At 39.9% G+C, this 22,222-nt stretch overlaps 1 protein-coding gene across 4 annotated transcripts in view; it reads right to left on the bottom strand.

The window, feature by feature from the left end:
• Nucleotides 1-564: 564 nt before the first annotated feature.
• Nucleotides 565-22,222, bottom strand: part of LRRC4C (leucine rich repeat containing 4C) — a 184,004-nt gene continuing 162,346 nt past the window's right edge. For all 4 annotated transcript variants that reach the window (XM_041773508.1, XM_041773509.1, XM_041773507.1 and 1 more), the window contains one exon: nt 565-3,071. In XM_041773508.1, coding sequence (XP_041629442.1) covers nt 1,107-3,029 — 1,923 coding nt within the window. In that variant the 5' untranslated portion in view covers nt 3,030-3,071 and the 3' untranslated portion in view covers nt 565-1,106. The remainder of the gene's footprint in view (nt 3,072-22,222) is intronic.

Raw genomic sequence — 22,222 nt, 5'->3', positions numbered from 1 at the left:
TCAGCACCAAAAATTATTTTTTCAACTTCGATAATTTAGAATACCTTCACATTCTCTTGTACTTTATCTAGCCAGTAGGACTTTACTTAGGAGACAGTGAATAAACTATAATGAAACTTTCTTCCAAGTGGGATTGAATTTACTTCACAAAATCATTACTTTTTAATCTGAGCATTCTACAAAGGGTGCTTCTAATAAGAAGGAAAAAAAATACCACAGCATCGTTGAATATAGATCCAACACTCAAGTCAACTAATGAAATAGGACCCCATAGAGATTGATGCTGTGATGGAAGAGTATAATACTTTTTTCTTTCTTAGAAAGTAGGAAATCTAATTACCTTCAAGTTTCTCACATTGGAGCCATACTACAAATGAGTTGTGTCCAGGTACAGAAAAACCAACAATATTTTATTTATAACCTTATTTTTTTAGTTTTTGAACTACAAATTCTGGTTCTAGAGGTGTTTAAAAGATAATGGGTTTTATGATGCTCATATGTAAATTAATCTGTTTCCTTTTTTTGTTTTTCTTTTTTTTTTTTTTTTTTTGCTTTGTCATTGAATGGTTCTCCTCATAAATACAGAACAGGTCATTACATGAAAAATATAAGATCTTGCATGTTTTTAATCTCGTTCTCTCTTAAAAATCTATTTCTAATATTGCATTCCCCATTGGACTACTTCAGAAGGGCATGAAGGAAAGAAAGGAAAGAGAAAAAAAAAAAGAAAGACAAAAGAGACTGGATCTCACCACTAGAATTCACCATAAAAATCTCAAAGTGTAACAGAATTCTTACAAAATTTCCTAGGCCAGTTCTTTAGGGACTTGAGATCTCCTATGAAAAATATGGCAACCAGGGAAGGCAGGGATGAGATGTGGGAAAATAGTAAATAAGTGCAGCAAAAACAGGTTCTGAGGAATACACATAATTTTGTCTGCTTTAGATCACAATAGAATTTTTAATAAATAAATTTCTTTTCTTTTTTGTTTTTTTTTTTGTAAAGACACTTTTTTGAAACAGTAGATTTAGCCCAGTCATTTGTGTCATTTTTAATAAACCGTCTTTTTGTTTTATTGTTTGTTTTCTGTAACTCTGTAAAGGTTTTAGATTTGAGTCTCTTGTACATTGTCTTTAGAGTTCATTCGGATCAATAACGGTTCATGCACTGAACTGTGTATTGAATTTATTGTGTTAACTGTTGTTGTGTGGTTGAAGGGAGATTTGTAAGAGTTATAGTGATTTAGGTGCTCATGCTCGATAGCAGGCATGGGCAGGTGGCTTTCCATGGGCGTATCTCCTGTGATCTCATCATCCACATTAATGATTTCCACAGTCCTTGTCGGGGCGTGATGGTTTTGCCGATGGTGCTGCTTCCTCATCTTGTAGAAAATGACCAGCATCACTGCAGCCATGAGTGTGATCGCCACGAAACAGCCGATGATGATTTTGGTGGTCTTCATGACCTCATCGATTCCTGGGATCCCACTGTTTATATCAGTCACTGGGATGGTGAAAGTCTTTTCTGTCGACCTTGTGCTCTGTGGCGTGAGAGAGGTGGTCACATTGGTGGTCTCCCAGTCGATCACTGGAGTGGGGCCCACGTTGTTATCTGTGGTCCGTGCCTCATCCTGAGAAGGTTCCATAGTCTCTACTGTGACGGTTGAAAAGTAAGAGAAGGGAGTAGTGGTTGCTGCAGTAACATTCAGGGTGGCTGAAGCAGTGGTATTTCCAACGGAATTACTCACCATACATGTGTACATGCCTGTGTCTTGCACGGTTACATTCGTGAAATTTAACGTGCCATCACTGAGCACAGCTATCCGCACTTTGTACGCCCCATGTGTCATGACTGTTCCATTTGGAGTAATCCAAGATACAGAAGTCAGGGACGTGGAGGCCCGACACTTCAGCTCAGCTGCCATGCCCTCAGTGACATTGAGGTCTGCTGGAGGCTCCACAATCACAGGAGCATAGCATGTGAAATAATTCTGGTCAAGCTCCCCGATGTACCTCCCTTTCAGATTGGGGGGAGTGTTACATCTAGCACAACAAGCTGTGTTGGAGGGGGCCATGTCTTTTATCCACCAGCTGAGCCACAGTATGTCACAGTTACAGTTCCAAGGGTTGTGATGTAAGTGTATCCGCTCTAGATGATGCAAGGGTGTGAAGAGGTCATGAGGCAGTAATGTTAGATTGTTGTGTGCCAAGTTTATCTCCACGAGTGACTGAAGGTTATCAAAGGCATTCCGTTCAATCACTTGAATCTGGGACTGGATCATCCACAGTTTTTGAAGGTGCATCAAGCCCTGGAAAGAGCCAGGCCTGATGGCCGACAAATGGTTCCCAGAAAGATCCAGCTCATCTAGTTTTATGAGAGGCGTAAGGTTAGGGATTTCGCGGAGGTTGCACATGGCAAGGTTCAAATACCTCAAGTTGGACAGACCTTCAAAGGCACCTTCTGAGATGTATGAAAGCCTTTTCAATTCCCCTAAGTCTAGGCGGCGCAAAGAAGGGATTCTGTTAAAAGCATAAGAAGGAATGCTTTCAATGGGGTTGTTCCGCAACCAGAGCTCCTTCAGTTTAGACAAATATACAAAAGCTCCATTTGGGATGGTAGTAAGACGATTGTCAAAGAGTTCCAGAGTATTGAGGTTTGCCAGACCATTGAAGGCCCCGATTTCAATTGTTCTAATATGATTCCTACTCAACTGTAGGATTTCCAGGTGCCTCAAGTGCTTGAAGCTGTTCACCTTGATGATCTGGATTTGGTTCTCATGGAGGTTCAGCAGCCGAGTGTTGGTGGAGATGCCATCTGGAACCTCACGTAGGTTTTTCCGGACGCAAATCACCTTGCTGAACTGGTTGCTGCAGGAGCAGACGGAAGGGCAGGTTTGAGCCCGCACCAGACCAGCCACCACAAGAAGTTGAAGAGCCAGCAGCACCACAAGCAGGGGGTCGAATAGGGCCCTGTTAAACCTAGGACCTATCATTATCTGCTGTGGATGTAAGGTCATCTTGTTCAACATTCATAATTTATCTGGTGTTGGTCCTTCTGGAGTTCAAATAGTCTGCAATATAAGAGCAAAAAAAGAGTATTAGATCTCCGCCAAATGTCTTTCTGGAGCTGTGTCAGTGATGCAGCGTATCAGCGAATGCCATCATTTCTCGGACTAAACAAACAACAAATCTGATGTCCCTCACTGAGCGATGCCACTCATATTTATAGAGAAAATGTTTCTGTACTTCAAATTAGCAGTCATCCACAGCCCATACCCATCAAATATGCACTCACAGAGGAATGGAAAAATGAGGTAATTACTAGAGTGTTGACCAACCAAGTATGACTTGAATGCATGAGGACACACAAGACGTCCTCTACCAGTAGGTTCAATGTCCAGACGAGATTGGAAAAGTTCAGAAAATAAGATCTGGGATACCCAACCAACTAAAAGTTTCCTTGCAAAATTGGTAATAGCTGGTATTTCATTGAGGGTTATCCTATGTGACAGGGCCCAGTGCAAAATGAAATTAGGGGATGGCTTCTTCAAAATTATGAAGAATTTCAAATCTGTAACCACAGAGCATTTACCAAGTGTGGGCCCTTCTGAGAATGGGGCCCTTTTCAATTGCATAGGTTGTGTGGACTGATCCTTCATCATCCTTACAGCACTGCTCTGACGTAGGGACTTTTATAGTCTCCATTTCCAAAGTGGAGAGCTTAATCGTAGGGAAACTAACATGCATAAAGTCACAAAGTTAGTAAGTACAGAACCAGGACTCACACACTTATCTGATTGGTCCAAGAGCATATGATCTTAAACACTCCATGAAAAAGTTTCTGGGAGAACGATGGCAAAAGCAAAATATTTGTTTCACAATTTATTTCTCTAAAATACCCTTTTTGGGGGAGTGACCTCAGCTGTAAGCCCTGGCAACTCAACTTATAGTACCTGTGAAGATACCCTGAAACAATGGCATGTGCAAACATACATAAACCTTAAGAGATTTTCAAATACCCAAAATCATTATAATACAGCAACTGCTTCCTAGAGCCAGACATACCACAAATTAGAGCATTTCCATGAAAAATAACTTTTATGTACAGAGGATACCTTAGTATAACAGAAATATTATATATCTTGTGCCCCTACTCTTCCTGATTTTAACTAGATTTGTGGGAAGGGTAATAAAATAACTCACTTTCTGCATCTCTTCCAGCACAAGAAGGAATTTTAAAGGGGCTTAGGTTACCCAGGGTATGTCCCACTCTTATCATGAATTGGGCACCCGTCTAATGACTTCTTCCAAATCTCTCATGTCCATAAACAGTGTCTCTCCTATGAATCTCTTGGAAACAAAGGCAAAAAAGGACAGGGGGGATCACTACCTTCCAATCCAAAAAGGCACTAATTTAGTACTAATTATGTGTCGCCCTGGGCAATTTACTAATCTTCTCTCCATGACACATTTTCCTCACTTACAAAATGGGAATGATAATATTACATACTTTTGGTGGCATTGTGAGGATAAAATTAGTTGACACAGACAAAGTACTTAGAATAATGCCTCCTCTATTATAAAAATTCAGTCATGCTAGATATTATTATTGTTTGTTGTTGTTGCTGTTACCCAGACACTGTACTAAGAAAAGGGCATATAAAGATGAAGAATATAATCCTTAACCCCGAAGAAATGATAATTCAAAAGGTGAGACAGATAAGCAAACAGGTGAAGTACAGTAATATACGTTCATCGGTATGAGACCAGGCCACATTGGCATAAGGGCACTGATGGGCTCCATCTGTGCTGGTAAATCTGAGGACTTTCAAAGAAGAGTATCATTTGCCCTAGGTTTTATATTAGAAGTTGATTTAAAAGAAAGTGGAAAGAAGAGCATTTTAGGGACCAGCTTAGGCTAAGACAAGGACCTATGAGGGACTGCCAACAGTCCCCTGTGGCATGAGGATGGAAGGCCTGGGAAAGACACTTACTTCTTTCCTAGGGGCTGCAGCTCTAAATCCACTTTTCAAACCACCTGGTACTACGATCATTAGTCCCTGGTTCTGCTTCTCCAGGGAGTCTGCGAGCTAGTCTGTGAACACAAGGAGGACACAGGCCATGTCTGATGCTTTTTTTCTCAGCCTCCCACCAACACAGTACCTGGTACATTATGTTCAATGGCTGTTGCAAATGTGCAGAAACACTGAATATCTAATTCCAACTCTGTGTATACATAGTGATTGGCACTAATATATTAATCATGACTTTCTATCTTCTCTATTTTCTTTCTTTCTTTCTTTCTTTCTTTCTTTCTTTCTTTCTTTCTTTCTTTCTTTCTTTCTTTCTTTCTTTCTTTCTTTTTTTTTTTTTTGAGAGAGGGAGAGACCTTATGAGTGATGGGAGGAGGGGCAAAGGGAGAGGGAGAGAGAGGATCTTAAGCAGACTCCCCGCTGAGCATGGCATCTGACAATACGGGAGGTCCTTGATCTCACAACCCTGAGGTCATGACCTGAGCTGAAATCAAAAGTCTGACGCTTGACCGACTGAGCCACTCAGGTGGCCCTGTCTTCTATATTTTCTGATGTTTTGATATCCAGGGCCTTGTTCCAGAGAGAACCCTCTAGGGGCTGGGCAATTTCTAGAGGTAGTAGAGGACTTGCCCACCAGCATGCCTTTCAAATGCAAGCTAATCAGCCTGAAGCCTATACCCCAACCACCTCCTTTTTCCAGATCTCACAGGGCTAGCAGATTGCAAGCCTGCTTACCCTGCCTTCTCTTGCTTTGTCTTACAAACCATAAAAAAGACTCTCGCTCAGATTTTCCCTTGCTCCTTCTACCCCCTGACTGACCCAGGTGCTTCCTTGCACGCGCCATGTGGCATGGCATGCTCCCTCCTCTTGGGAACTGTGAGTAAAAAAATAATGTATCTCTTCAGTGACAATTGTCTCCTGATTTGTTTGTCTCATCATATCGAAATAATAATAAAATCTACATTTTAAAACAACTAATCACTAAATGGCGGGCCCTGCTCATCTTATTAATCTTGTTGATGGCTTTATAGGTCTATTCTATTGTTCCATTTATACCGTGACAACAATGTGATTGGTAGGCTTCTCACCCTGAGCTAGTTATATTTTATTGTAAATGTGTACATGACCTTAAAAGCCCTTGTAGATTTCCACTTTATATAGAATCCTACTTAATTTTCCAGTGACATGACCACTGAAAATTTTTTATTCTTATGATTTGGTAGAGTTTTACATTTGCTCCCCTCTGTCCAACACACACATTTTAAGGTAATTGGGCATTTAGAAAACAACATATAACATCTCTGGTACATGAACTGATTGGCATTTTTAGGATTGGGGGTCCCAGGGTCCTGCCCCTCCCATTCACCTTCCATCTCCCACCCTATGACTGACTCTCTGAATCCTAGGGTCTCTGGCAATAGAGATAGAGAGAAATAACTAACTGAATACGGCATAGGAGGGAAGAAGATTAAGTCCTTTGCTTACGATAAGCCATTTGCTCTCCTTTTCTCTTTACAATAAGAAATAGCAAGGAAGCCATGTCCCAGGGTCAAGGGAGAAGGCTCTGGGAAAGACTTCCAAAATTGAAATGCCTGCTGACAGCTCCATAACTACAACTGGGAAAGCTACTCCACCTGTCTTCACCGTCTACAAAAGGGGAACACCACTGTCATCCACCCAAAGGGCTTAGGGTAGCAATATCACATTATATATAAAAAGTTATGTTACCAGCTCCTAATAAGCAATACATAATAGATATTTAAAACATGCTAAAACTAAAAATAAGCTGATGGGACACTCAGTTTCTTCCTCTTATATAAGATAGGGATTACAGGAATACCTATTATTCAAAGTTATGGTAAGGATTTACTGCGAGGATCCAAAGCATGCTTTCATATGCAAATATAATCCCTTGCTATTAATTGTAGATTGCATGTGTCTCTCCCTTTCCAATCCCCAGGCTGTTTTATTTTCTATTTCTTGCTTACTTCAAGGTCTTTTTTCTATTGCTATTAATGAGATTTCCTATAAATCAGCCATAAGTAACGATTTATGAATTATAGCTGGTTCAAAGGTAATTTATAACCCACAGAAAATAACACTTGGTACATGCACTGAATCAAATACACTACCGTCAACAAAACGTTTTCTATTTTTAAAATCTAAATTATGTTACTTTACATTAAAAGCCGTTTCAACATCTCTTTCATAAGATGTTTTTATCACATCAAAAAGAAATCAATTTAAAAGTATGCACTATCCATTACAGTGTCATCTGACAGCATTTATTTACAAATGGATCTGTATGGGTTTTGAATTAAACTGTAATACTTTTAGCCTTGTCCCAGAGGATATTCTGACTTTGTCAACAGACCTTTCTTCTTTCCCTACCCATGCTTCTGCGCACTAGGAAACGGGGGTTCTTCATTTAGGGCAGTATTATTGCTCAGTTAGCATAAGCTGCATCTAGGAATTGGAACTAGTTCGCGAGCCAGGTGAAAGAAAGGTAAATTCGTTAGCCACAACCACTCTCCCCCCCAGAACACACACTCACACTCATAAGTAGTTGTAGTGAAAAGGTAAATGCATGGAGATGGCTGTGTTCTGATTAAACTCTATGGGCACTGAAATGTGAATTTCATACCATTTTTACATGTCTCAAAATATTATTTTTTTAAACATTATTCATTTGAGAGGGAGGGGGAGAGAGAGAGAGACAGAGAGAGAGAGAGAGAGAGAGCTCACACAAGTAAGAGTAGAGGGTCAGAGGGAGAGGGAGAAGCCGACTCCCCATTGAGCAGGGAGCCTGACATGGGGCTCCTTCCCAGGTCTCTGGGATCATGACCCGAGCAGAGGCAGCTGCTTAACTGACTGAACCACCCAGGTGCTCCTCAAAATATTATTCTTAACATTTCTTCCTAACTACTTAAAAATTCAAGAACATTCCTAGTTCCCAGGGCTAACTTTTGGACTATAGTCTGCTGAGCTCTTGCCTAAACAAGGATTGGTTGTACCACTTTGTCTCCAGAGAATGGTTAGGTCTGGGACACATGACACCATTTGTCTAATGAGATGTGAAAAGTCAGCTGATGGGTTCTGGGAATTATTTTTTTCTCCTGCTAAGGAGAAAAAAAAAGCATGGGGGAGTGATACTTCTTTACTATGTTTCTGGATATTGTTGTGAGTATAAGATGTCTAGAGTGGCTGAAGCCATCTTGTGGCCAAGAGAGGAGGAGGCCCGAGGATAAAGCTGTTATGTCAAGGAAGGAAAATGAAAGAAGGGAAGAACTTGTATTCTTGGTATTTGGGATGGGCAGCTGAAGTAATGAATCCTATGACTATCTTTCCTCTATATTTTCTTAGTATGTAAAATATTCAATCCCTTACAATATAAACAAAACATTTTTTTTCTGGTTACTTACCAGTAACCCTATCTTGATAATGTACATATTCATTCTTTCTCCCTCTTCATCTGCCTCTCCCTCCCTCTTGCTATCTCTCTCTTTCTGCAACCAATAGCAAAAAAACAATAAGTAATATGGTAGAAAAATTCTGATTTCTTGTACCATTATACATTTGAGACCTACCCAAGGAAACAAAGTAAGCTGAGGCAACATGAACTGCTTGTCAGAAAGGAGATGAGACTCATCCCTACCATGCTAAGAAGGCTTTCTATTGCAGTCATTTCTCTGGATAACTCTTTAAATTTTAAAGAGTACTAGAATATACAGGAGAAGGAAAAACAACACCTCGAATAACGCCATTATCAAAGATAGCTTACTTCTCCAAATCAAAATTATTTTAGAAATATTTTCTAACATAGTTCCATTTTTTTCCCCAGTTGAAACACAATTTCACAAGTCTGTTGAGTTTTCTCTACTCCTTAAATACTATTATGTGGTTCTGCAGATTTTCAGGGAGAAGAAAATGTTTGTAACTCTGCCTAGGGCTGACCCTCTAGGCAAATGTAATGGAAGTGATACAACATTTAAATAGCTGTAAACCAGGGACTCAACCTGTCAAGTCAACAGGAGGTTCTTTGGCTGAACACACAGACCTGGCAACGTTTCTAGAAAATTGTAAGAAATTGAGATTAGAGAAGAAGAAGATGATGACGCCTGAGTCTGCATTTTCATTTTTCTCGAAGACTTACCTCATTTATAGTAAAAGAATACATATGTTTGGAGTTTAGAGGTGACACAATCACAGCGTCATTAGGTGAGGAGAAATAGTGAATAGAGAGAACAATGTATTAAAAAAAAATAAAAGAAAAGGAAAAAAAAAAGCATGTGGCCAACATGTTGCTATTGTTTGGACGGTAGAGTCAGGATTATAAGAATGACATTGGGGCTAGGCCTTCTAGAACATTATAATCTTATTGCAACTATAATAGAAATGTACAGATACATATAAAAATTAAAAAAAGTATATATAGGGATCCCTGGGTGGCGCAGCGGTTTGGCGCCTGCCTTTGGCCCGGGGCGTGATCCTGGAGACCCGGGATCGAATCCCACATCGGGCTCCCGGTGCATGGAGCCTGCTTCTCCCTCTGCCTGTCTCTGCCTCTCTCTCTCTCTCTCTCTGTGTGACTATCATGAATAAATAAATAAAATCTTTATAAAAAAAAGTATATATATATGTATATATATGTGTGTGTCCTATATATTGTATATATAATGCGAACCAACATATTCAAGATTTAAGTGCCATAAAGCATTGTCACAAGTCATAGATAATCAGAGAAAGTTTTAAGAAGATTCAGGATTTTATGTAGGTTTTTAAAGGGACATAAACTTGCATTGAGGCAGGGTGGTGGTGGAGGAGGTAAGAGATTACTTTAAAAAGCAGATGAGTAGGAGCATGAAATGAGGGAAAACTGGCTTACTGGAAGCCGAGGGCTTATGCTGCAGAATTTAGATAGTTGGGTTGGCCCAACTGAGGGGCTCTGCAAGCCTGGTAGAAAGTTGGATTTGCTTCAATAAAGAGACTTAGGAAGAAACCACAATCCCCTTAGGCAGGAAAGGGTTTGATGAGAGAGCACCGTGTGTAAAAAGAATGATCTGCCCTTGTATATAAAAGAAATTAGAGAGGAATGGTTGATGGAAAAGTCCTATGACTTTAATAATCAATGGCCCTAGCGTTACTTTAAACCTGAATGAAACTGATCATCAACCTCATGATCTGACTACTGAGATGTGCAGGTGGAAATTAATCAGCCCTAGTTGAAATCCCTTGAGCGTGAAATACCAGTGAAGGCAAAATTAGCTACTTTATGGGGTCACATTAGGAAATACCAGTGTACACAGAGATCAGATGATGATTTTTGGAAATTATGATGTGGCCATCAGGAAAGAGGCATCTCTGATCACTGGTGCTGCTCATGCCTACTCTGGAAATTGCACACAAAGGACTTACTAGACATACATTCAGTTTTGGTTCCCTAACAAAATATTATACTTTCCAACCTGAAACAATGCTGAAGCACAGAAAGAACCAGAAACTCATATTAGCAAAACCTAGAGGAACAAAAATCAGATCGAGAATGTAATGAGGAGGGTTGGAAGGTTGGCTTAGTATTACTGATTGACTGATCTTTGGCAAATCAGCCTTCTCCGAGTTGCACCTTTCTAAGTGGAAGTGATGGTAATAACATTAATAAATAGACATTGAAAGAATAACTTGAATTAAATGCCATAGCATATACTAAAAACAGATCCCCAAACCTGCCCCTGTACCTCCAAAAATGCCACTGCCACACACCCAGTTGCTCAATGCAAAAATGTAAGAATCTTCTTTTTTCCCCTCTTTATTTATATCCAGCACAACACTATTCATGTGACTCTATTACTAAAATATAACTGGATCCATTTGCTTTTCCTCTTTGACCCTCTCTAGGCCAGATCATCTTCATTTCTAACTTGGACCATTGAAATAACTTCTTACCAGTTTCTCTACTTTTGCAATTGCCTTACCACAATTAATTCTCCATATGGCATTTAAGGTGAATATTTAAAATAAAAATATGTTCATGTCATCCTTCCATTGAAATGCTCCTATTAGCTCCAGATCATTTTAGAGTAAAATGCAAACTGCTCTGGTCCCCAAATCAAGATTGTCTGATACCTGCCTGCATCTCATGCCTCTCAACTTTTCTTCACCTCCCTTCTGTCTTCAACCACATTGGACTTCGTCTGGTCCTCAAATGCTCCAAGCTTTTTCCCCCTCTCAGGACCTTTGCAAGAGGGCCCCCTCTGCCTGCAACAAATGTCCTTTTATTTTTGCATGGTTGGTTTTCCTTGTCCTTCAAAACATCCCTTACATTTTTCCTTTTCAGTTTTTTCCTTGACCATCCAGCCTAAAGGAGCACCTCTACCACCATCAATCACATCACCATATTTAATTTCCATCGTAAGACTTAGTATGGATATTTTTCTCATATACTTAGATGAATGTTCTCATCTGAGTGGAATGTTCCATGGAGCAGAGACTTGTCTGTCCTATTCAGTAGATTTCACCTGGCATAATGTTCATTAAATATTTGCTGAATGAATGCATGAATGAATGAATGAATAGTGTATAAGCACACAGAAGTATCCTGTAGATCGTTAAGGCTCTAAATTCACTGAGGACCTAAGTAATGTCACATTCACTAATTGATCCCTACCACCTAGTAGAGTCCAACTCATAGAGTAGGAGTTGCCTCAATTTCTGAGATGATGCTCGTCTAGTGTTTAACTACTTTCATAAAAGCCCTTCCTACAAAGAAAAGCTGGGGAGCACAACGCAATATAAAGCTCATTTCCTTGTTTCCATACTCTCTTTTCTATTTTGTTTGTTTGTCTGTTTTCAGGGGAAGGCTTCCCTCTTTCTTTCTTTATTATTGTCTATAGCAGCCCTGTTTAAGTTTGGCCAGACAATGCCCTCTGCTGTATGTGCCTAAAATAACATGGTCGCCTTAAAAATCCTAATGTAAATAACGCCTAAGTTATTTTCCTGAGTTGCTTCTTCACATTGCACCTACATGGACATCGGAAGTAGAGAGGCTTGGCTCAGTTTCCGAGTCACTTCATTGGATCAGACCACTTAGAACAGAGCACAAGAATTCATATGGCAGAAAGTCAAGTAGTCTTCAAATCCCCTTTAAAATGGAAGAGCTTCTTGATCATCGTGCTTCTGCTTCTGGAACTCATCTGAACCATTAATTAGAAAATCCACGAGTGAAAAAGACCTCCTAATTCTTTTGTCACAATCCAAAGGAACAAGACGGAATAGGCAAGGGATTATGGTAGGTGGTCGCAGCTCCAACTCTGTCTTAGCTACAAGAAGTCAAATCTACTTCATGTTAGAAAAGCAGAACCATAAATATAGCCAATGACTTGGCAAGGCTAAAAATAAAATTAATTCTTTTTTTTTTTTTTTGCCTGCTTGTTTAGTCTCACATGATGCAAGAGAGATAAACATACCTGGCATGAAGTGTCTGGCTGTTTATGAATCCTTTTGATCATATTCACTTTTTGACGTTTATTATTTATGAAGAAATGAAATATAGATGACTGATTTGTTTCTCAAATTAAAGGGTGGGATTTGAGGTGTTCAGAGATATGTTTGTATTTTTATGATAGATGTTTGCTCTGTTGGTTTTGTGAAATGAATACCCGAAGAAAAAAGCTTAAAACCTTAAGCTCCATATACTGCTTGATATTTCATTCTTCAGGGAATGAAATCAGACTGTTCCAATTATCAGAAATGCCTGCATTCTCCTCTGCACTAATATTTTTAGGTCTGGATCCTACGAGTGCATGAAAACTTCACTTCTTTCCTTTTTCTTTTAGTTCTTTCTCTTTTCTCAGGTAAAAGGGCCACAAAGTGGCTAGTATATGTCATTTTTTATCTCCCAAATTGGCCTTTTCTTCTTGTACTTTTCCTGGGGGCGATCTACACAGTTAACACTTTGCAGATTTAGTGTAACAAGCCCCAGGAACCTAGGCAATCACCGTTCAAGAAAACATAACCCACCAATAGTTCCCATTTGCTTAGAGAATAAAGCCTAAATCCTTTACTGCCTCTACCCACTAGATGCCAGTAGCACCCCCAGTTGTGAGGATCTAGTGCCTCCAGACACTGCCAAATGTCCCCTGGAGGGCAAATTTGCCCTCTAAAAACTACCGCCTTAGTGTGACACATAGGACACTCCATGATGCTGCGCCATACTGCTTTCCCTGTCTTACCTCCCACTGTTCTCCATAATACAGTCTAGGCTGCAGTCTGTTTCTGATTCTAAAAATATGCCTCCTACTTTTCCTCTTCAGAGACTTGTTCCTGTTTTTCCCATTGCTAGGAATGTCCTACTCTGATTTTTCTGTCAAAATTGTACTCAGTTTCAGAGCCAATTTTACAATGACCATTTCTATTTGGCTTTCGTTGGTCTTACTGGCTGGTATGACTCTATCCTTCCATGAGTGTCTATAATGCTGAGACTATAGCATTTATCAAATCTGTGTTTGAATCTACATGTTTGGGTATGTATCCAACATATTTAATCATAAGCTTCTTAAAGATAGGAACTGGATGATGTCTGGGCATGCAGTAAATATTTGTTGAATTGCATTATTGAATGTAGCCTACATTTTAATTCATAGTCAGGAGCCAGGATGATAAACTAATTTTGTAATAACAAATAACATATCAAGGTCCATTGATAAGGCCTGCATGAGAACCAAAAAAATTAAAATGCTATACAACTTAGTACAAATGATAAAGAGGAGGGTTCGATAATTACCCCTTGCCCTCTCATACACACAAAAATGTAAAAATAAATTCTGAAAAGGCAGATTGCCTTTTCTAAATGTGCGACTGAAAACAATAAACTAAGTAAAAATTTCTATTTACCAGAAATAAGCTGTATCCTAAATATTATATCCAGAGTACATAGTACATTTAATTATGTATTTTATATAGATTTTATATATGTATATTTTATATATATCTTATATAAAATATATATTTTATATATTTATTTTATATCTTATACATAAATATATATTTATTTTATATATATTTTATATATATACACATCTATAACGAAAGAAGGAAAGAAAGACAAAAACAGAGCAAAAGAGAAAGAAAGAAAGAATCTCAAGAAAAAGTTGGTATGTACCAACTACTTACATAACTAAGTGAAGGCTAATGGAATATAGAATCTAAAAAAAAATCAGAGATAAAAATGTGTGCAGTATCCATCTGTGAAACTGCCTAGAGGTCGGATACTCTGATTTATGTACTCTATCATTGTGAGAATACATGAGTTTATATATATGGAAGGATTTAAAACAGTGCCTGATACATAGCCAATACTGTATGAACATTTGTTGTATTTATTGTTATTGTTATTTATCCAGTCCCGGTGACAGCTGAAGTCCAATTATGAGGAATGATTGATACATCAGACAATTATAATCTGATGCTAAGGCAATTTGAATCACACAATTAAGTTTTCTTAGTTTGATTTCTCATCAACTGCCTTATTTAATTAGAATGTTTTTCTATGAAAATGCAGAGTTCAATCCAAGGGTTCTTAAGAAGCTCACGAATGAATTTTAAACCATTTATGAATCTCTTGAAATTATATGCAAATTTTTGTATAAATGTGGAGATTGTGTATTTTTGTAAGAAGATTATTCATTGGTTTTACCATCATATTCTCAAAGAGATTTATGACTCCAAAAAAGTTTAAGTTCTACATAAAAAGATTTGACAGACTGAAGTACTTGAAGTGTCTGTTATAGTTTTAGGTATAATTTAACCAACTGGCATTCTGCTCTCTATATCCATTTCTTATGCGTTTATAAGTGTGACTACAACTTTCTTATGATGAGCTTACCCAATTCAAATTTCTGAGAGTCTAAAACTTAGGACCAAACCTATGTCTTGAGTAGATTCTTCAAGACTAATGTCCACTGGAAAAGGTCTTGGAATGCAGTCTTCCCTGGTGACAATAATCCTTGCCATATACATTAACAGTGGTATGCAGGTGACAATTTGCCACTTCATGCCACTTTTTTAAGGAATTTGTGTCAATGTAAGAATCAGGATGCTGCATGATGAAATGAGGACTTCTCTGGTCCAGAACTATCCTTCATTTGGCCATAGTTTTATTCCTTAAAGGAAAATGCCCTGAGGTAGTGTAACTGAATTGTTAACGTCTACCTATTTCTTGGAATATCTTGGGTAATTCTGACTGAGGCCAAAAGAGAAAATACCATGCTTATTAATATTAGTGAAGATCAACTGTATAACAGAAATGCATCAAAAAATAATACCCATTTACAACTAATACAACCAAAACCCCAATAAGAATCTCCCCTCTCCCCCACAATACACATACAAACACAAAATCTATTGTTGAATGAGGTTTAACTGCAGAAATTGGACACATGTGTTAGCCTCTCAGGATGCACAGTAGGATGATTCCAGGCTTTCAGTTTGAAATAGGAAAAAATAAATAAAGCAGATAAAAGAGGCTGAAAATTTCAAACTATGTTTAATCAAAGTATGAAAACTTATTTTACTCAGGACATTGTTCTTCCAGTCCACAGAGGCTAATGCTTATTCTTTTATATATTCATATTTACATTAACATTTATATATTTTTGTGTCCATGTTAATGACAGGGCAAGTAACTAAAGAAACTTGAAAATCTAACAAGTCTATCTTAAACATAAACCCTCGGCAAGGCAGATAGAGAAGGATTTGATTTCAGAAAGTTGATAATGCAGTTAATGACCTTGCTTCCCATGCTTCCTTTGGATTGATGACTAGCTAGGAGGAGTTGATAGCCATTAACCCTCAACTGCTCATTAATCCTTAGGAAATGCTCTGTGCAAGGTCATCATTGCCTTTATGGGTTGAAAACAAACAAACCAACAGTAGCATCCAAAGAGGCATATAGATTTTTGTAATGAGTAATGTAATTTAAATTGCCATGCTAGGGAATCTGAAGAGAATAAATACCACATGCAGAGAGTCATTCCGATTTTAAAACCACCTTCTAATGTTGTGTTAGGTACTTTCTTCCCTGTTTATTATTAAACAGTACAAACCCCAAATTTCCTAGACAGTAACCAAACATGCACACACACACACACACACACACACACACATACACACATATATGTAAAATATCCCCAGGCAAAGTATTAATGATGTTGGGGACTCATGTCATAGTAGGATGCTGGGAGAGAGAAATTTTATAGTCATTTCAGCTCTAATAATACATGATTCCAAGTATGTGTACCAATACTGTGTGAACTTCCCCTGTGAGGGAATCCCTTCCACTCAGTAACTCCCTGTCACCGATCACTGAAACACTGTACTGTGACAAGCCTAACATAAACAACAAAGTCATGAACCAATGCCAAGTCGCTGCACTGAGTGAGTGTGTGTGTAGGTGGCTGTGCAGATAATTAGAAGTCGCCTGGTGTTCAGGGGGAACCAGGAAGGGGTGAACACTCAGGGAAGGCTATGTGGACATGGGTTTTAGTAAGAGATGTGGGTTTGGGTAAGTACAGGTCTCAGTTCTTGACACATAGGACCCAGTGTCTCCTATCAGGTGCCTCACAGTATAGTGGGATTCGTAAAGAATAAATAGGGGATTTTAGTGCAGCAGAAAGTGCTAGACAAGAATGTACAGCATGTTTTAGGAGAACACAATAATAGATAGAAAAAGAAAGAGAGAGAGAGAGAGAGAAGAGAGTTTGCTGGAGAAGAGCATGTGGTTGGTGGGTAACGTATGAAAGTGAACATGCACATGGGGCAGAGAGGCACAAGATGACTCCTATGAGGAATCCATACTAACAACCAGTGGGAGAGAAGGTAGGATAACTAAAATAATACCAGAATGTGAAAAATAGATAAAAAAAAAAAAACTTAGATTCTGTATTAAGTCATCAGATGGGTTGTAGGGACTTGACTGTTCTCCTTGTGTTGGAAGGAAATAGCATTATGGGAGGAGTATCCAGGGAAAAACAAATTTGCAATAGTATGAAGCATGGACAGGGAAGAGTACCCTGTGAGGTCTGAGGTCTGTGAAGAAATTATTTCAAAAATTGAGGAATAAAAACATGAGGGCCTGGACTAGGCTCTGCTTTTTAGCTGAAATAGAGGCTGACATGACATTATAATTTCCACATCTCTGCTCCCCAACCCTTACACCAGGAGACTCTTTTCAGTTTTCACCAGCTTCCTTGATTCCTGACCCATGGTTGGCTGCTCTGACATCTGTATATTTCAGACTCTCTAAAACATCAGAGCAACCCCCTCCATCAAGGTCTGGCTCCCACTGAAGATCTTCGAGTCACCACCTGGCAGTTTTCAGCATGACTCAAGAGTTTAATAAATTCACCAAAATGACCCACAAAAACCTGATAAGGAAACTCTCTTTAATCGAGTCTGTGTTTATGAGATCTGAGCAAGGGGAGGAAACAGAGTAGACTCCTTCTGTGATTTCCAGGCAACGTCCTTTAATCAGAATGCAGATAGCAGGGATGGCCTCCTAATTGGAACTGGAGCTGGTTTCAAGTAACCTCAACACTGTTAACATTGCATAATGACAAAACCTTGGTGATGACATGTCAGATAATGGGAATGACTGTAATCAGTGATTTCTTTGTTTCCCCCTAATGACCACAAAAGAGGGAATTATATGGCAGATGCAGACATTTGGAAATTGGATTCTTAGTTATTTAGTTAAAGCAGCCCTCATTTCGCTGGGTGCCGTGTTACACACAGGTCATGCATATTGGCACCAAGTGCTCTTTTTTGCACAGTTCTCCTGTAGCAGACTCGCTCTCAGTTACCATGGAACTTTGCAACATGAAGACTCCGTTCCAACATGAACAAGCTTCGGTCAGTACAGTGCTGTGCAAAACAAGGACTCCAAGTATTATCTGATATTCACTTGTCTGCAACGCAGAAACATACTGTGGGAAAAAAAGATGAAGAAAATCCACGAAAAGCAATAAGCAACTGGATCCCCAATCGTATCTTAATGGACTAAGAAAGTAGGGACGCCTGTGCATGCTCCTATTGAAGTCAGAAGTGAACTACTTTTTCCTCTCTTTGGATAGTGAAAATTACTCCTTGATTACCTCTCCCACTATCTTTTTTTTCTTTTTTTTATTCTCTAAAGGATGCATCTTAGAATAATCCAAGTGAAAAAAACAAAACCACAAAGGTGACAGATTCTAATACAGATATCACAGAGGCTGGGTGACACTGATGCCAACCCCTTAAACTCTCTGTACCCTTCCATAAAGTGAAGGAAGAGTGAATATTTGCTCTTCTGTGCCAAAGAAATCCTGGAAAGATAAAGTTTAATCAAAAAGAAGTGTAACAAAAGGCAAAATCTACAGAGGGAGGGTAAATGGTGATGTGGGGGTCACCCCTACACTCCTCAATGCCATCTTTTAGGTGGTGCAACTGTCTCCTGCACCGAGATGGAAGGTGGAGACAGATGTAGGCAAAATTCTAAGATCAGTGGTTGGAAAACTACTGCCCCCACACAAAAATCTAGCTCACCACCTATGATTTTTCAATAAAGTTTTATTGGAATACTCACACATCCATTCATGTACGTATTATCTATGGCTGCTTCTGCATTAAAGTGCAGAAGTGTGTGGTTGTGATAGACTAGAAGCTCGCAAAGCCCAACACACGTACCCGTGGACCCTCTACGGGAAAAGCTTGCTGACCTTGCTCTGGAGAATCTATGATAATCCCTTCTCTTAATTCTCTCTCTCCAATCCCAGACCTGCCAAGAAGATCCATTAGGGTGTGGAAGAAAAATATCAAAATCTCTGTTTATAACCAACTTCCACCGCAGTAATGAGAAAGAATTTGGTTTTACTGATTTGGCAGTGGTTCCATGGGTCACGTAACACATGTGAGGCGTCCCGGGCAGAGGACGCACAGTGTCTGTCGCACAGCCGGGTGGTCTGTGCTCTGGTTACTTGCTTATAGGTTTCCAGCACCTGGTGACATACGACAATCTCTGTGTGTCTGGCTAAGTGGCTTCTGGGATTCTTTATTTAGTTTAAGAAAAAAAAGAAACTAACATAAAATGGAGAAAGGAGCTTAAAGGGACTCTTTCAGAGATCACACAGAATGAATATTCTCATCATGAGGTAGGCATCAGTGCCCACAAGCAAAAATGGCAGAGCTAATGTTTTCTAGTCCAAGTTCTTTGAAGCCTTACGATGATTATATATTAAAGAAATGTTCCTTCTGATTAATTGTGTGTGTGTGTGTGTGTGTGTGTGTGCGCGCGCGCACGCAGGGGGATGGGGCTGAGGGTGGGATAACAATAGTATGCTCTCCAGCCATGGTGTCCGTCCCATCTTGGCCAAGCTGTTCACCCTCTTCTGAATTCTCTAGGTGCCCCCCACCCTCTCGGCCTGATGCATGCCTTCTCTTCAGGCTTTTCCCCTCCCCATCCCACCCCAACCCCACTCAAGCACATTTTTGTGCAAAATCAATGCTGCTTCCGGCCTTGGGATTGAGAACTGTGTGCTCCTGCAAGCCTCTTGGGGTCCTGGGAGCATGACCTGTAGGCAGGTTTGCAAGAGACAGACTGTGTAAGTGCCCTCTCCTTCCTTGCTTTCCCCCTCCTGCTCCAAGGGTCTTCCTCTCACCATTCCTTGGAAGGAGGAATTAAAGCCTGCCAGGCTGAAGCTGTAACACTGGTGACCATAGAACCCAAATTAAGAATACTAGACTCTGAGAGTTTTGATATTAAAAGGAACCCCTGAAACCTAGGTAAAAACTCCACTTCCACTTCCACTCCCTGGAGATCTGGTCAGGAACTCTGGATCTCCCTGTCCCTCGCCCGTCATGGGGGTGCCAGAGCTTCTCGGCTTTCCTTTCTCATCATCAGGGTAACTTTCACTTGTAAATGATGAGATAGATGACTTATAGCCTATAAAACTGCATGTATTACAGAGGGTTTGGAGACTGGTCATTTTTTACTTTGGATCCAAATTGAGAAAAAAAAAAAATCAGAAAGGGGGGATGGGGGAGGCAGAAAGGGTAAAAACCACAGCTTTCTATGTGGCGGATACTCTGCACACTTCCCAGTAAACTTCATCCTCATAACGACCGCATGAAGTAGATACTGTTTTGGGGCTCAGCCCAAATCACACGAGTGGTTAGTGACCTCAGGTCAGTTTTAGCCCCTTTGAGCCCCTTTAGCCACTGCAGGGATGGATGCACCCTCTACTAGCCACGTGGCTTTGGAGAAGCAATTCACCCTTTTGGCAACTCGTTTCTAAAGGGATGAAGCAAAGCACCCCTCCTCTGGGCTGGTTCCATTATCACAACTAATCTTAATGGAACACCATTTCTTAGAAGTGCTCACTCACCCTCATTTTGTCTATGAGAAACCAAGACAGAGCATCTGGGCACCACAGCCAACTTTTCAACCGGGCTGTTGTGGGGTCTAGACTTCGACCACCAGCTCCAGACTGTTTTCTCCCTTCAGCACACTGCCTGGCGATGAATTTTGTGGGGTTAACTAAGAAGCCTAAACGCAAGTACCAAGCAAAATACCTGGCACACAGTAGGTACACGATATATAGCATGTTTTTTTTTTTCTTTCCTAAATAAACTCCTTCCTCCTCCTGGAATATGGTCAGCCCAGTGATTTTATGCTCCATTTAGAAGACTGAAAATCAGGGTTGAGGAGGAAGAAATGCATCAGTGTGGGTTCCCCGAATCAAGGAAAAGCCACCGCTGGGGTGGAAACATGGACCATGACCCACAGCCTGCACACTTTCAACTGGCAGCCAAGGGTTCCTTCTTCCTAGCATGTGTTTCCTTAGTAAACTTCACTCTCAATTCTTTTGTTTTTGAAGAAAAACATTTCCAGCTAATAACACAATTACACTTAAGTATCAGAGCTCATTTTAGTATTATTGCATTTGTTAAATCTAACTGAGTCCAAATTACTTCCTTGTTGCTAATAAGAGAAGGGGGAGGAGGAGCAGGGGAGCAGGGGATGGGGGGAGGGGGAGGGGGAGGAGGAGGAGGAGGAGGAAGAGGAGGAGGAGGGGAACCGAGGGCGAGAGGGTTTCCAGGGTTAAAGGAAGAGAAAGAGATGTCTACACCGAGTAACAGAAAAACAGAGATAGCAACGCTGCGTGTAGCCTCAAGTCCAACGAATGTCAGTTAAACTTGCTGCCCACAGTTTCTATGGAAACCCCTTAAGTTAAGAGTGGAACACAGACATTTTTTGGACTGCAATTCACAAGCTGTTTATTTAATTATGATGAAACATGAGACTGTTAGGGACAATACTATTATCATACTGATAGCATTTAGAATTCAACGGATGGCTATGGCAAAATAAAAAGTTAAAAAAAAAAAAACCCACACATTTAAGTCATTACCTTCATGTGAACTGCATGCAAATAAAACGCATCTTGTTTTTACAGGACTTCAGACGTTATTTCCCGCAGGCGAACCCCAAATTAGCCAAATGACATTCATTAAAAGGGAGTTCTTCAGAGGCCTCATGCCAATTATACCCCCCCATGCCCAGTGAACAAAACCAAGGTCACAGCATATTTTCAATTAAGCCCAGGATAGCACCAAAGTGCAGCACAGCTGGAAAAGCAAGCACGTTATTACCCCATAGATCATTTGTGAGCAATGAATAGGTCTCTGGTGTTTTTCTGTTTTATAGATATCTGAATATAAAAAATAAAGAAAATAGCTTCAGATTAGCTTTTGCCTTCCAAAATAAACAACCACTTTTAGGGCAATACTCCTGGTGGCCTGAAGAAGAAGGATTGGAAGCCATCACTTTTCTGTCCCTGATGATTGGAAAAGCTTTGCTCAAGCCTTTAATTTGGCCACAGGGAACCATGTGATTGATGGACTCATTCATACCCTTGTTCCCTCACTGAAGGAACATGTAGTTTCCACCTACTATCTATCAGGCACTGTGCTAGGGACGAGGGAGGCAAGAAGATTAAACCCCAGTCCCTAGCTTAATTATGGACTCCTTAGAAGGGAATGCATTAATTTTACGGATAAATATTTATGGAGGGACAACTATGGCTTATAGGGATTAGACTAAATAGATCAATAAATCTAGGACCCTGCCTTCCAGGAGGTTACAATTAAATGGAGGCAAA

This window comes from Vulpes lagopus, chromosome 11, assembly GCF_018345385.1.
Source record: "Vulpes lagopus strain Blue_001 chromosome 11, ASM1834538v1, whole genome shotgun sequence".
NCBI lineage: Eukaryota > Metazoa > Chordata > Mammalia > Carnivora > Canidae > Vulpes > Vulpes lagopus.
The sequence above is the reverse complement of the archived record's forward strand: the minus strand, read 5'-3'. Positions and strand labels throughout refer to the sequence as shown.